The sequence below is a fragment of the Patiria miniata genome, unplaced genomic scaffold (assembly GCF_015706575.1).
Source record: "Patiria miniata isolate m_02_andy unplaced genomic scaffold, ASM1570657v1 HiC_scaffold_21, whole genome shotgun sequence".
In the NCBI taxonomy this organism is placed as follows: domain Eukaryota; kingdom Metazoa; phylum Echinodermata; class Asteroidea; order Valvatida; family Asterinidae; genus Patiria; species Patiria miniata.
Window position 1 is genome coordinate 2,329,995 of NW_024037060.1, and position 16,334 is coordinate 2,346,328.

Consider the following 16,334-nt stretch of genomic DNA (forward strand, 5'->3'; position numbering starts at 1 on the left):
TTTGAGCTTTCTGTACATAAAATTTGAATATAAGGTTATGTATTTTACCTTTCGTTACAGAATCGGATCCAATCGTATCACGCCTAGTAAAACGTTAACCTTCGTGAAGTAACGTCGATGCCGTGTACTGTGTCGTTTCTAAACGTCTTGTGTCTCAGAAAAGTTTCATTTTTTTCGTCTTTGAAAACACATTTCCTTTATTCAAAGGCCACGGATGTATTTTTGAATACATTTTCTGAGGGTAGATGTATGATGGACTATGAATATCAATTACTGATGAAGAAACACTAGAGTTGAAAAGTAACGTTAAGCTCGAAAAATATTTTCAACATGGCGGCCCCCATGGGTTTGTCAAAGCGTGACTTGGACGATTTACGTCCAACGGTTGATGACATCGTGCGAAAGGTCTTAGGTTTCTCTGAGCCCAGCGTAACAATTGCCGCCCTGAATTGCATTGGTAAAGGAATGACAAAGTTAAAAACAGTTGGTAAGTTCAGTTTAAATTATCTACTGCCGGCCTAGCTGGAGTTACCCAGCCCTAAGTTTTATCATATGGGTTGTCTATAAGGGCTGGAGCGTATTTTTCTCATAAGTAGTAGTATATTCAAAAAAAATTTGGAAAATGTTCAATTTTGTCCCCGTTACACACTAATTGCAACTGCAACTCACCCCAAACTTGCCTGGAATAACCATTACACAGGTCCTTGAAGTAAAAAACGATCCACGATGAAGATTCAGCCTACAATTGCAGTGAAAACAGGAGGAATAACCGCTAACTTGACAACCTTTCAGGCATGGCCAGGACTGCTATGGAATTGTGCACACAAAAAAATTGTGTACAATGAATGGCGGCGGTCGATTACCACCACGTACAGCTCGCTGGTACTACGCGTTTTTGCGGTCGGTGCATGACGTGACGCGGAAGCGTAATACCCGATGACTGTTTCATGCATTAAGAAGAGGTTCACTCGCATCACAGTGCGGTACTGGAACGGCAACCGTCGAGTTGGCCGGCTATCGTGCATTCGTAGTGCAGTGTTATTTACTCGACGGTTGCCGTTCCAGTACCGCACTGTGATGCGAGTGAACCTCTTCTTAATGCATGAAACAGTCAGCGGGTATTACGCTTCCGCGTCACGTACGTCATGCACCGACCGCAAAAACGCGTAGTACCAGCGAGCTGTACGTGGTGGTAATCGACCGCCGCCATTCATTGTACACAATTTTTTTGTGTGCACAATTCCATAGCAGTCCTGGCCATGCCTGAAAGGTTGTCAAGTTAGCGGTTATTCCTCCTGTTTTCACTGCAATTGTAGGCTGAATCTTCATCGTGGATCGTTTTTTACTTCAAGGACCTGTGTAATGGTTATTCCAGGCAAGTTTGGGGTGAGTTGCAGTTGCAATTAGTGTGTAACGGGGACAAAATTGAACATTTTCCAAATTTTTTTTGAATATACTACTACTTATGAGAAAAATACGCTCCAGCCCTTATAGACAACCCATATGATAAAACTCAGGGCTGGGTAACTCCAGCTACTGCCGGCCGGTATTAAATTAAGTAACGTACGTAGCCATGGTAGCACAGGCCGGTGTCATGGGTGTCATAATAATGAAAATCCGACTCCTATGAAAATTTGACTCCTTTTTATTTTATCATATACCTTACACGTGACAGGTCACTCTCCCATAGATCCTAAAAATAGCATATTATCGTAGGCCTACTTACGCAAGCGCAATACTACCAACATGACCAATGTCATGAGGATGGAGTCGGATATTCACACTACACCGGCAGTTGACCATGTCGACCGTCTGGTTCCCTGACCTGATTTGACTTTAGCCCTTGCCGAATGGTTATCTGAGACTTTATTTCCCTTTTAAAAATATGCAGGTATTTTTCAGGCACCTAACGTTAGGCAAGTGCAACAGCTGACGGAAAAAATGTTGCAACCTGACACCACTTCCGCGATTGTGTACAAAGTTAATGGAGAGTCAAGAAAATTGGAAATGTTTCTCAGTCCCAGATTCATGTCTTATCATTGTTGCAATGAACGACCTTCATTGAGATGATATATGAAGAAAAAAGTGGCTAGAGCATTGTAGAGGTTGCAATATTTTTTCCCAGCTGACCATCATTGAGGGTAAACATGGTGAGAAAAGTCATCAGGACACTGCATTCTTCCCCCTGTTTTTAAACAAAGAACCAGCTATGTATATTATGTATACAGAATGTCCATCACCTGATCACTAAGTTAATACTATGATGTGTGTTCTATTGTTTTGTTTTTAGATTTGTTGAAACCCCTGATTGAAGAATCTGCACCCAAGTTTGTGGAGAAGTTATTTGAAGCTATCGAGCGGAGCCACAGCAGTCGCGATGAACACAAAGCAAAAAAGAGGTCAATCAAAGTAAGCGAATGTAACTTGAATGTTAAACATCACTCGCACAGGATAAGTACAGAAAACATGCAGCATGATGCAACAGTGGCATTGTTCAATGGGACTAGCTGTTTCAGATTTGGCAGTTTTACTGGTGTTGATAGCTCAATGCAACAAGGTCCCACAGACTTTTACACCTAATGCACTGTGTTGCATGTGGCAAGGATAGTATGCAAATTAGGAAGCATTTTGAAATGTAAAAAAACTAGGTGGGTCAGAGCTGTTCAAAATTAATTTTCCTATTTTCACGTTTTGTTTTTAGGATGAGGATGGCATTGATCTCAAACCTAAGAAGCTCAAGTCGAGGTTTGACAGCAGTGATATCTCCGAAGAGGAGCCGGCAGTCGCGGAGCAGTGGACTCCCCAGCAGATCAAAGAGATGATGGCTACGGCTAGACTGCAGATTATGGCCAAACGAGACCAGACGGTACGTGTCAAATCAGCTTAGGATCAACATTTGGACTTGGTTTTCAGTCCTGATTCTGTGGATTTTCCCCAGGAATAACCTACCAAGGTTTCCTCCCACCTCTAAACCTAAATGTTTCTTTATCTTCTTCTCCTTCTCCTTCTAGGTCATTTCAGGCTAATGGCCTATAGTGCTTGAGCTCTTCTGAAGAATCCGCGATTTTGTAACCAAAATAAAACTTTGAAGACCAATCATCAACCCAGACCATTGCAAATCATCAAAAATCAAATGCATGAATAAGTAGCATTTTGACAAATTCAGGACTTGGTATCAGTTTAACAAAGCACCATGTAAAATCTAGTAATACACAACTCCTGATATGACTCCACATGATGACAAGAGCACGTTCGTCTAAATGTTGTTTACAAAAATAATAATACATTGCAATAATTCTTCAGAGTACATGTTTATTCTAGAGTGGATGGATTAGGCATAGCAGGGGTGAGATTTGTCAGCATTTTTCCTTGCTGCAGGATTTTTTTTGTCAGGATTCTTACTGATTTCAGGATTTTACAGAATCCCTTTTGAAATTTGGAATTCCTGAGGTTTAACCTGTAAAAGTGTTTTTTACCTATTTTAGGGGTGCCTCAAGTCAAATTCATACAAATATACACCATAGACTGTAGGTTGCTCTGGGGCCCTCTGCTGAATATTTTTCAACTTCTCTCAATCTCACCCCTCAAATGGAGGGATTGGCAATGAAGGGTATAGAAATAACCTTCCTTTTTGCTCTTTTTTTGGCCAAACTCTATTTACCTTGCCTTGTTGTCTTGATTTCTGAATGCATCTAAACATATGTTACAGTGTTACAATAATCTCCCTAATATTTGTTTTTTGTTTTTTTTTGTGGCGACAGCCTTCCAAGCCTCAGCCTCAGCCTCAGCCTCGACCCCCACCACCCCAAGCTCCACCTGCCCCTCCCCCTGCCGCCCCCACCTCCCAGGTCCTGATGAACGAGGCCTTGGATAAAGCCAGACGGGCTGCGGAGATTCAGAGCCGAATCCAGGCTTCCATGGCCACAGCAGGGCTGGGGCAGCTGGTGCTCCAGCAGGCACTGGCTGGCGTCAGCATGAAGCAGGCAGAGAGACCGCAGACTGGCGATAAACCTCCTACGCCGGTCTCAAAGCAAGTAGAATTTTAATACTTTCTGTTCTTCCTTACCAGTTTAACCCTTACCACACCAACTCCATCAAAATCCATCGCCCCATTTTGGTGGATTTTAGGGGATTTGGTCCAGAAGGCCTGTCGTGGCACACAATACATCTCTTCTTGTGACCGATGTTGTGAGAACAAAAATTGTGCTTGCCTGCTTGGGTGTGAATCAAACCTAGGACCATCTTCTTTCAAGTGCAGGTGTCTTAACCCTCCTGCTGTTTAAAAGGTCACAAAAGTTTCCTTCCACTTTCCCTGGTATACTTTTAACAAACCAATGGGTCACTTGACCAATATCGACCCAAGTAACAGCATGGCTCAGAATGCATGTTTTCATTGCAGGGTTAACCATTTGATCACTGAGCTTTAATACCTGGGTACCTGGCCTATTTGAATTAATGATACCTGTGGCTTCCACAATCAACGATTTCTGAAGACATTTTTATCAGGGAGTGAGAAGTTTTAATACCAGTTTTGCCCTTTCCTGATGAGCACTGTATGCTCAGTGGAGCAAAAGAGAATTTGAGAACAAGTTTTTAAGCTTACTAGGGTGAGATTGGAACCAACTACCTGCTAACTAGTGCAGACGCTTTATTGCTTGATCGCTCAGCTGTCTGGGATGGCTGTCCAATTCAAATCCAGTGAAGCAGCAGGTACCAACATCAATCATTGGCAACAGCCGATAGCCACTATTGTCTGGTGAATTTTTAGGAGCTCAAGCAGTGGATTCCAGTTGTTGGATTGTTTAGTTTGCTATTGTAGGGTTCTGTTGGTTTTAACAGGGTATGTGGGAAACATGCAAAGGGCTCAGGATTGACACTGAATGTGTAGTTGATGTTGTCTTCAATTTCTGTCTTGTTACAGACCCACGCCTCTGATTTTGAATGAGAAGGGTGTGACCGTGGATGCATCCGGCAAGGAGATCACACTAACGCAACGGGTGCCGACATTAAAGGTAAGTACTCGATGAGCAAGCGCACCTCAGTAATGGCGTCTAATAAGACATCAAAGTCTGTACACCTAAACACTTCAAGTGATCAGTATATGCACCTTAACTGTCAAAGATGTATTGGTAGATTATAATAATTTATTATAGTCTTGAATAAAGACATTGACATAATGGGGATCGCCAACATAGGGCTGGATTGCTCAGTTGGTAGAGCACCAGAACGGCAATCCGGAGGTCGCAGGTTCATACCCTGCTCTAGTCAATTTATTTGTTCAACTTTAAAATGGAAGATTTATTGAGTTTTAATATTCATTATGTTTTTCTCTTCATTGATGTAATGTTATGAAATACTATGTAGAGAGATAGCAGCCAAGGTTGATTACCTCAGGGGGATAGTTTTACTATACCACATCAATAGTTGTGTGTGTAAAAGAATTTTGCATGGGATATATTTTGTGGTTATCCCATGCCAATATCCGAGCCAAGAGGAGAGAGACATAGCAGCCAAGGTTGATTACCTCAGGGGGATAGTTTTACTATACCACATCAATAGTTGTGTGTGTAAAAGAATTTTGCATGGGATATATTTTGTGGTTATCCCATGCCAATATCCGAGCCAAGAGGAGAGAGACATAGCAGCCAAGGTTGATTACCTCAGGGGGATAGTTTTACTATATCCCTCAAAGTAGTCAGTAGTTGTGTATATATAATGGAATTTTGCCTGTGATATATTTCTTGGTTATCCCAGGCCAATATCCGTGCCAAGAGGAGAGAAGAATTCAAGATTAACCAAGCAGAGAAGCCTCAGGATGCCGTCAGCGAAGCGTCCAAATTCTTCGACTCCAGCATTGCCCAGGCCCCGGCCCAGCGAACCCGACGAGGATTCAAGTTCCACGACAGGGGACGGTTTGAGCAGCTAGCCCAGAGGGTTAGAGCCAAGGTAGGACTAGATAACCGTCAGAGAATTTCTTCTTCCGGGTGTACAGAATTATTTATTTGGAGTTGGGCACTGCTGGCCCTCAAATGTTTCATGTTTCAGCCACAAATAAAGTGTTCTACCAAGTTTCAACTTTCAGTGGTTAAACTCTTTTCCTTAAATAATTTAGATAAGCCATAGATTTATGGAATATATTTGGGTTTTTTGTTTGTTATGTAATTGTTTGATTGCTTCTGATCTACAGTCCCAGCTTGAAAAACTTCAAAGCGAGATTGCTCAAGCAGCGAAGAAAACCGGAATCACGTCAGCAACGAAACTAGCTCTCATTGCACCTAAAAAAGAATTGGTAAGTTTAATCGTAACAAGTTTATTTACTGGCCAAAGCATCATTCAAATGATATTTTCATTGCTGCCTCAACGTTTCTGTAACATTTCTTAATCAAAGCAGGCAATGTTATATTACTGGCCTGTTGGCAAATCGTTTGTTTGTCAGCAAATATGCCACAGCAAATAGGGCCGTATATTGTCCGAGAGTGTCCAAGATCTGCTCTGAACAGCGCCCCCATTAGTCACATGTTGTCCACCCCAATTCCCCCCCCCCCCTATTTCCGATTTTGCTGTGGTAATGTGGCCAGAGGGTCGGTATGCAAATTTGTTGGTCCCCCCCCCCACCCCCCCCCCCTTCACATTGGTCTGGCAAAGACCAAAGGCCATCAGTGATTTATTTCACCTTACATTGGCAAACCACAGAGAGAAGGTGAGATACCAGACACGGAGTGGTGGGACACCTTCATCTTACCCAGAGACTCCTACCGGGACTGCAAGCGGCAAGAGGCAGGGAGCAGCAAGGGGGCCACGGAGAAATACGTGGGCATCACCAACCTGGTAGAACATCCAATCCAGATGAATCCTCCTGGTAAGGTTGCTTTCAAATCATTTCAACTTGGGACGTGAATGTAATTAATATTGATAATGTTGTTATTACGGAATTACGGAACTACAGATGTATGACATTATGGAAATATGAAATTATGGAAATCTGGAATTATGGAAATCTATTGCGATACTTGGTGAGGAATAAAAAAAAAAAGACCAAAATGTAAGGTAACTTGAAAAATTGATACCCCTACCTCTATCTACAGCTGAGATGACCACGACAGTCACCATGCCCATCTACCTGACCAAGAAGGAGCGAAAGAAACTCCGCAGACAGACCCGACGAGAGATCCAGAAGGAACAGCAGGAGAAGGTCCGCTTGGGGTTGGAGCCTCCGCCTGAACCAAAAGGTAATTAACTTCAAAGGTTTGGGGGTACTTGCTCTTTACGTGGAATTGCTTTACGGGAATTTAAAAATATATTGAATTTAAAAATAATTGTTAAAAGCCACCACTTCATCAACTTAAAGTTTGTTTTGTGATTACCAGGAGAAGAACTATACAATGTTGAAGTTTGTGTTTCTGGAAACTGGTAAAAAAAAATTGTAATTTTTAAAATGAAGGACAATTAGTTATTTCTCGCCTATATTTCTCATATTTTCTCGCTTTTCTGCAGAAAGTTGAAAAATGTTCAAATTTTTTTAGAGGAGCACAAAACGGTGCTGAATCTACTCATGCTAATTTTGTTCACTGTTTTGTTTGTCCCTGTAGTGAGAATGGCCAACCTGATGCGTGTCCTGGGCAACGAAGCGGTGCAGGATCCGACTAAAGTAGAGGCTCATGTCCGAGCTCAGATGGCAAAAAGACAAAGGTAGGCTTGTAAGACACAAGAAACAACTTTTAGTCTGTGAAAATGTTCATGCATTTGTGTCAAAAAAATTTTTTTTTAACTCGACACTTGAAATTTGCTTTCTGTATAAGATTTGGTATTTAGCAAAAAGCACAAATAAATAGATTGGAATGTACTCGTTAAAGGGAATATACATCATTTGCTTTTACTGTAATTTTCAGAAATGGATGGAATTGGGGGGTTGGAAATATATATCAAATATAGTTACACTGACTTTTTTGAGGTTTTGGGTTCGAAAATGCTATACAAACCAAGAAAAACAATCATTTTCCTGTAGTCTGGTTCCCTGACTCCATATAAGAAGAAACACAGCAGTTTACATACATTAAGGAATTGTAAGGTCAGGGAACCAGTCTAGCTGGCTCGTACCCGTTCATAGGTTTGTAATCGATTGCAAACAAGTGCGATGGTCAATTGGGGCCAGTATTTGAAAAAAAAGCCAGTTTTTTTCCAACGCTGATCGGCCGATCAGCGTTGGAAATTGATACAAAAATACCACTTTTCTTGAAAATGACAGTATACCAGGTGCCATGATTTTACATGATGCTTTACACTGTCATTCACTAACAGTCCAGCAAGGTATTTCAAAATGATTTGGTATTTTTTTTTTCGATGTTTGCAAATGTTGTATTTTCCCTTTAAAAAAAATATCACAATGACTCTTCCCAAAATTTGGCTTAAACGTGATCATTGTGAACCCCTTCTACCTGGTGATCTCGAACTAAACCACCTTGAAATCTCCAACATCCTCCTCTGAACCAGAAACAAGTGTCATATTTTTGTAAAATTGTAACTTACGAGGGGCATGAAGCCTCACCTACAGTCATACTGACTGGGCTGCGCTTTCCTAAATCCTGCAAAATCCTTCCTTGGTAGATGCTGAAGGATTTGGGACGGATACAAGGTTGATGGGTTACTTTTTTACTCAAAAAGTAATCTTGGTGAGTTTTTATTTTTTAATAACCCTCCTTCCCCCTCCAACATTTTCACAATCTAGAACTCACGAAGAGGCCAACGCCACCCGCAAGCTGACCGCCGACCAGCGCAAAGAGAAGAAGATACGTAAACTGAAGGAGGACACGTCATCGGGTATCCACGTCTCCGTCTACTGCATCCGAGACCTCAGTAATCCCGCCAAGCGCTTCAAGATTGAGGCCAACTCCAACCAGCTCCACATGACGGGAATGGCCATCTCACACAAGGACGTCAACGTGGTGGTCGTCGAAGGAGGTTGGATCAAAAGAAAAATCTCTTAAAAATATCCTGCGTAGCTTTTGGGCCAAGAATTAACTCTGGGAACGAGATATATAGACTGATCGGCTAACGATATTTTGACGGATCACAGCCGTGACTGTGAAGTGGACGGTGCTTCTGACAAAACTGGAACAGTCAATTGTACCGCCCCAAACCACCCTGCCTATTACTCCCTGTACTGCCCGAAACCGCTCAAGCACTCAATGGTTTTGTGGATTTTTCAGTGAAAAAATACAATTTAGTAGTATGTAGTACATGGGCTAAACAGGTTTATTAGACAGAGCAAGATTATTGGCTGGGTTACCACATTGACTCATCATCTCTAGTTTGTGCCATTTCAAGCAGATATACATGTATCAGATCATTGTTCACAAAGAGTTACTACTGGCCCATCTCCATTCATATCTGGTATGAGTTGCGGACATTGTATCAGGCATAAGTTGCAGAATTCTGAACAACTTCCCCGCAGTCTGCCCACAGTGAAGTTGTCAGTATTGGCGAGTCAAGCAGTTGCTGATGAAAATTTTCCTGGAACATGTCCGGGACAAATGCCGAGCTTCTTCCAGACAAAGTGAATGATTTTACCCACAACTTGGGCTGGAACTTGTCCCGGATATGAATTAAGACGGGCCAAAGTTTACCTTGCCACAACATTAGAAATGGCTTCACTCTGGGAGATTCCTCTTCATATGAAGTGTTGACTTCCAGTTTTCATATAACACAAACCGGGGACGATATTTGAGAGCTGCTAAGCACTGAAAATACTTGCTTTATTAAAAAAAAAAGCCCCTGGCCAATGTGTTCTGCAATATTTATTCTCTTTTTACCGATTCTCAGCTAATTCTCATTCAGCACATCAAACTATCCCAAACTTATGTATAAAATTTCTGCTTTAAGCCCATGAAACTTTCACCTGTATCTTGTGAAAGCCAGTGATGTTTTGAGTCTTATTTTCATGTTTTATTTCATATTTGTCTTGGTGACAGGGCCCAAACAGCAGGGGAAGTTTGAGCGTTTGATGATGCATCGGATTAAATGGGGAGAAGACAAGAAGAGAGGAGCCGATATCGGTGAGAAACCCCAAATTTCTTAGCCTTTTCTATCCTTTTGCCAAAAGTCGGAGACCTTTGATTTTTTCGTGCGCTCCGGAAGTTCACCTGTGGGGAAATAAATTGTGTAACTATTTTCAGTTTGGCATGTATACTTTTTTTGCGAAAGAGTTTCTCTTTTTAACAGAATGGTGTAATCTGAAATCATACATCGCTTAGAGACACAAACTTGTCCCCAAAACTAAACAATATTTCTTGAATTTCTGCAGTCTACCCCCAAAAGCAAATAAAATATCAGTAAATCATGACCAACTATGTGTACTGTAGACTTTCTTGCACTTGTTCACAAAAGTTGATTTGTTGTTGTGTGATGCCAATTTTCTGCATACTGCACGTAAAAACTAATCTGGGCACGCTACACCTTCTATCACAGAGGCCTCCTTCAATGGTGAAAGTATTTTGCTAGCTATTCAGATAAGCTGTCATGGGGCAGTTGTTTTGTAAAATACCAGGCACAATGCTTTCGCCATTAAAGTTGGCCTCATGAGTGTACAGTGTTTACGTGCTTAGATTCGTCTATACCACTAGGAATGTGGGTGCTTTAAAAGTACTCACAAATAGGGAAATGTGGGGAAATAGAAAGAGGAACATGCCTGTGTGGCGGTCATCAACCACTTATTGTATTTTCACATATTTGTATTTTTGGTGATTAATTTTGATTTGAATAAGCGCAAAAAATAATGAACTGAACTGAAATTGATATTCAAACTTTTACTCTTTATCTTTCTTTCTGTCACAGACTCAGATGACTCCGACAATGAGTCGGAGCCGAAAGTCAACAAGTGCGCCCTCGTGTGGCGGGGTATGGTCAAGCAGCGCTGCTTCAGCGAGCTGAAGTTCAAGCTGTGTCCAACAGAGTCCATGGCGAGGGAGCAGTTCCGTAAGCACGGCGTGGAGCACTACTGGGCCCTGGCCCACGGACAGCGCATCCTGGAGGCCACGGAAGATGCGTGAATGTCTTAGAAAACAAAGAGGGATGGTCACCTCCCCTACGTGATTCTTGTCAAAAGCCTGCTGGAAAATGTGCGGTCAAGTTTGATTGGTTCTTTGGGTTTCTTCCAAATGATATGTGACCCAGTCCAACAAAATGAGTCTTGAGTTGCCTGAGCTACTTATGAGTTACAGATTTTTGAACGGAATACAGTAGAAACTCTCAGTGTTTTCACTCCATAATCACCCGTTTGTCATACTAAGTGATATATTGAAATGAAGAGCGAAGTTTAATTGTTTAAAATGCATAGGGGATTTGAAAAAAGTCCTTCAGATACACTCTAAAATGCGCCAACAGTTGGCTAATATGTTCCAAATTTTGTGGACAGCAGAATATTGGGACCTGATCTATAGCATGACATCTTGAGTATTATGGGGGACAGGTTGAACAATTTGTCTCTGACCAGAACTAATCCTCATGTTTCTGGATCGGTTACTTGCAAGAATAAATTTTGGCAACTTACAACTCATTTCACAGAACTTGCTCACATACTCGTGTCGATGGAAGTATTTTGGACTGGCTCAAGTCCGAATCATATGTTATTTTTTTCATTTGCTTACAAGTTTAATTTTGTTTTGTGTAAACTCTTTCCCAGAAAAAGGTCACTTGGAATTTAAAAAACAAATGGAAGAATTTATTGTAAAGAGCATTTCGTATTTGTTTTCATATTTTTCTCAGAGCCCACATTGTATTAACAAGGAACAATTAAAGTAACAACTGTTTTGTTGTTTGTTTTTGCAATTTTTCCCAACAAAAGTAACTACATGTACCAATAAATATTACAAATCCCCTTAATATTTATATTAGCAGAAGATATTGCTTCACTCATTGTATATTACCTTTTGAATTTGCATGTCATTTTATTTATACCAAAAATCAAGACAAATGTTAAAAGAAAAATAACCTTAAATACCCTCCTAGATGTTTTAAAATTCTCAATTTTAGGGGATTTGGGGGATTGAAATGGCCCTTAAAACTCAAGTTTAAAAAAAATACCACCATTTTTCTACAAAACAAAAGGATTGCAGAGAATTGGGGAAGGTTCCTCAACAAAATATGCTTTGCCTCACTACGCATGGTTCTTGTTACCCCAGCAATCCTGTGAGAGCATGATTCGCTTTGAGCCTTTTCTTTCTCTCTGGTTCTTTCTAGAACTCGTCTCATCCAGAACCTTCATATATCTATACACCTCGGTATATACACACATCCAGAACCTTGACTGCAGAGGATCATTTATACCATGCGACACCACATGGTAAGCAGAGAGATGCAATTTTAGTTCCAAGGTGAGAAGACCGATTATTGTTTTAAAGAGGTTATAAGTATTTGGATTTTTTTGCATTTTTAATCCCTGATCAAAATTAACCCTCAATATAAAACTAAATGATTCGAGAACCAAGTATAGTTGCATGGATTTACTGTTCAATAACTTGCTTAATAGGATACTGGCAGCATTTTGTTTTTTATCAGAAAGTTGTAGAGATAAATTCTAAGAGCTTCGTTTTTAAAAACTCTTCTTGAGGCCAACCTAAATAAGCAAGTGTTGTTTGAAACCTGTGTCGGAATGTACATTACGTGTCGTGTAAGAAAAAATGTTAAAAGGAGGCCTTGAATATAAATTATAAAAAAAAAGAAAACAGAAAAAAAACATGTTTATAGTTTTTCCTAATTTCTTCGCTGAAGCAGAAACAGTTTAGTTCATGTTTCTAATTTCTTGAGTTCATGTGTGTGCCACCTAATTCAGTTACTTTTTCTGTAAAGTGTCAAGACTCTTCTGTACTGTAATTTTTTTTTTAATGTAAACGCAACAAAATAAGACGAGTGGGCATAAATGTGCCCCCATGATGAAATCTTAAAATTTTACACAGCCCCCCCCCCCTATTATCGTAGTTCATAACACAAGCATTATGAAGAGCAAAATTTGTACTATCTTCGTTACTGCAAAGTACTCACAATTTTTGACCACCATTGATTTTGCTACTCCAGCTAGGATTTATCCCATTTTTTTTCTTGGCAAATATCTAAAAAACAAAAAGTACCCACAGTTATCCCAATAGAGCTGGTTATAGCTCAAGCTGCCCCGCCCAGCTTATTTTGTTGGCCCCGCCCACAAGTCGCTTCCCACCAAAACTAGACACAGGTTTTCTGTTGTTGCTTTGCTACCTGTATTATAGATGTATCATGTGTGATGGCGATGGTATGGTAAGAAAATAGTGTGACGGAGCGCAACATGGCACATGCCTCGACACTGAAACAGGTATTTGTATATGCATGTATGTATTGTACTACGTTTGTTTCATTTTTGGGGTAATGGTATGTTTTATCTTTCAGGTAGTGTATGAGATAAGTTAAGAGTACATTCATTTTACTTAAGTACATTTGTCCTTTTATAATCAAGGTGATGTTACTTTGAATGACTGTTAAAGGACACAAAATACTTTGAATCGACCAGGACTCAATGTCATAGCGCTGCTTAACAGCCGATTTTCTGCTAACAGAGCCTCCGTCTATTTCATAGAGATTGTTAAGCAGTATAAAGCACAGCGAAAGCAGCTGAACCACAGAGGGAACAGTTGCTTAAATCAGTGACGTTACAATAGAAATCTCCATGTGCGCACTTGCAACCGTTAGCACGTCCACGCCATGAAATAGTGCTTAAGCAGCAGCAAGCACAACTTTTCTACTAACTTAAGCAGCGCTATGAAATTGGGCCCAGATTAATGTGAAACCAAACAAGTGAAAAGTTAATTATTGAAAAATATTTGTTACAAGGTTTTGATTTAATTTGTGCCAGACGAACCATTGTAGATTGCATTTTTGTTTATCAAACGTTTGACTAATGAATCCTCATTACAGTTGCCCAAGTTTGTTGTGTAAAATACTAAAGTATCTTTGTAAAAAAAATATTTAAATACTTGTGTTGACCACTGCATTGAAGAAACTATAAACTTTAATCAAACTACTGGCGCCATCATCTGTTGAATTTGCAAAAAATACAATTATTTTCCTCAGTCGTGAACTGCTGATTCGAGAATGACTTGGAGCAAAGTTTTGTGACATCAATTGCACCTCATAATTTTTGGGATTAAACTAGTTTATCATTTGCACTCTAAATATTCTAAACGTTTTTGTAAGTTGCAAGCGTAACAGCATTTTATCGACACAATCCGATATTTAAGAGGGACAGGTCTGAGCGTCTACGTGATTTTATTTCTGCCACAAAAGTGCCCATTTATAGCATATTCTTTCATTTCTGCCATGTGAAAAAATAAATAAAATCTGTAGTCATGAACATTACAATAATATCTCCAACGATTGTACATTATTCTGGCTTGTCTGTAGGTACATTGTAGCTGAAAAGAAATGAGTTAAGTACATTGTGTATAAGAATTTATCATATGGACTAAAATATTGTAACACTTTGAGGTGTTTTTTGTTGCATGCCTGTTAAGGGAATTGAGGGCATCACAAAAATTATACTGCTTCAGTTACACTAATTCCAAAGTCTAGGCAGATACATGTACATACTTGAAAGGTTCACTGTATTGCATACAGAGATTCTTTAAAAAATGGCTTGATGCTTGCAACATTTTTAAAAAATTAATAAAAACTGTTCCTATGAACACGTATGATTATCATCTGATGCTGTTGTTGAGGTATTGCACAAACATGCTATGCAGCCTGGACGTATCTTCGACTGGGTGCAGCTTGGTGTACGTGATGAACTGACGTCGGATTCGCTGGAGCTCGGCTGCATTCACGTTCCTCGTTAAGTTGATGTGATGATACGAAGACTGTTAAGGAATTGCCATTCATGATAGGGAAAATCTAGTTGAAAGGCAGAGACAACATTTTTGTATGCATACTTGCCCTGAACAAGGCTTAAAGCCACTCCAGGTACAGGGTTACAAGAGAAATGAAAATAAAAGTAGGTACTCAGGAAAACTAAAGGTAGGAATTAACATTCCTCTTGAAACACGACAGATCATAGGTTGGAGGGAAACGAGCATCAGGCAAGGAATTCCGAAGAAATGTAGCACGTGAAAAAAAAAACCTATGGAATATCCTTTTATTCTACATCTAGATAGCAAATACAATGTATCCAGATATACAATTTTCAGAAACTACTACAAAATAGCTTATAATTTTAGTTGCAAGTAAATTATAGTACACTGTATCAAGCATCCTGTCAAACCATAACCCCTGGTAAACTGTTATTTTTAAAGAAATAGAGAAATTTTGTGTCATTGTCCAATGATCACCTGGCCAAGCGATCATTGTAAAGATTTTCTTCCTTTCAAATACTACAGAACCCAAGTACATGTATGACTTTATAATTTCTTTTCTTCAAATAAAACACAAAGGAAATTGACTAGGTGCATAATAATGAATTTAAATTTGAACAAAGAAATTGACAGTGGGGTTTGAACCCGCGACCTCCAGATTACCGTTCCGGTGCTCTATCAACTGAGCTCCCCGTATCACGCCTGTCCGAAATGGGGTAATGGGCAGACCTTGGTAAAAGGATATTTTATCTTGCGTCCCAGGGATACCGATCGTGTCTCCAGGAAGACCTGTTTTCTGAGCTGTAATAAGTGTCTGTTGAAAAAGAAGAAAATATTCCTTAAAGCATACATGTATATTCAGTTTAAAATTAAAAAATCCCCAAGATGGCTCTGCAGTTGTGGAATTACTTTCAACATGGTAGGAACCACAGCTTCAACATACAAGTAGTTTGAAGTGCGTACTTTTTGAAAACATCATTCCTCTTTCCTGAAATGAATTGAGTATTTTGGATTTTAGGTTGCATTCGGTTTGTGACTTACGGTTACTATTTCTTGAGTAATCTTGTCCAGCTCGTGCAGGAAATTGGTTGCTGACAGAGGTTGCTACAGGAAATATGAAAGAATTAATAATAAAATCTTGGATTGAAATATACTTCCCATCATTTTCCAAGAGAATGAGATGGCTTGCAGTGTTAAAACAATGCTCTACATTGTCACATTATCGGCAAACACGGATGTTCATTATTCTGCCCTGCCCAGTTGACCACGCCCCTCAACCACACCCATACTCCCACTGTTAATGACCAAGACAGTGGATAGGCGAGGAGGCTATGCTTTCCTGCTAAAAACGGCCTCCATTTTCTAGCATAGAAAACTCAGCAACCCTGCCCCACCCATGTGGCCCCACCCCTAAACCACACCCATACTCCCACTGTTAATGACCAAGACAGTGGACAGGCGAGGAGG

At 40.1% G+C, this 16,334-nt stretch overlaps 2 protein-coding genes across 4 annotated transcripts in view; one reads left to right on the forward strand and one right to left on the reverse strand.

Moving 5' to 3' along the window:
* Positions 1-72: 72 nt before the first annotated feature.
* On the forward strand, positions 73-12,648 carry LOC119729640 (U4/U6 small nuclear ribonucleoprotein Prp3-like). The gene is made up of 13 exons (XM_038202295.1): positions 73-487; positions 2,291-2,409; positions 2,702-2,866; positions 3,762-4,030; positions 4,922-5,012; positions 5,755-5,946; positions 6,188-6,289; positions 6,694-6,859; positions 7,086-7,229; positions 7,590-7,689; positions 8,726-8,958; positions 9,969-10,052; positions 10,831-12,648. Exons 1-13 carry the CDS (start codon positions 331-333, stop codon positions 11,043-11,045), a joined length of 2,037 nt encoding a protein of 678 aa, XP_038058223.1. The 5' UTR covers positions 73-330; the 3' UTR covers positions 11,046-12,648.
* Positions 12,649-14,648: 2,000 nt separating this feature from the next.
* Positions 14,649-16,334, reverse strand: part of LOC119729643 (protein KTI12 homolog) — a 28,589-nt gene continuing 26,903 nt past the window's right edge. For all 3 annotated transcript variants that reach the window (XM_038202302.1, XM_038202304.1, XM_038202303.1), the window contains exons 8-10: positions 15,909-15,971; positions 15,613-15,681; positions 14,649-14,861 (exon numbers count right to left, since the gene is read on the reverse strand). In XM_038202302.1, the coding sequence (XP_038058230.1) occupies positions 14,718-14,861; positions 15,613-15,681; positions 15,909-15,971 (276 nt within the window). In that variant the 3' untranslated portion in view covers positions 14,649-14,717. The remainder of the gene's footprint in view (positions 14,862-15,612; positions 15,682-15,908; positions 15,972-16,334) is intronic.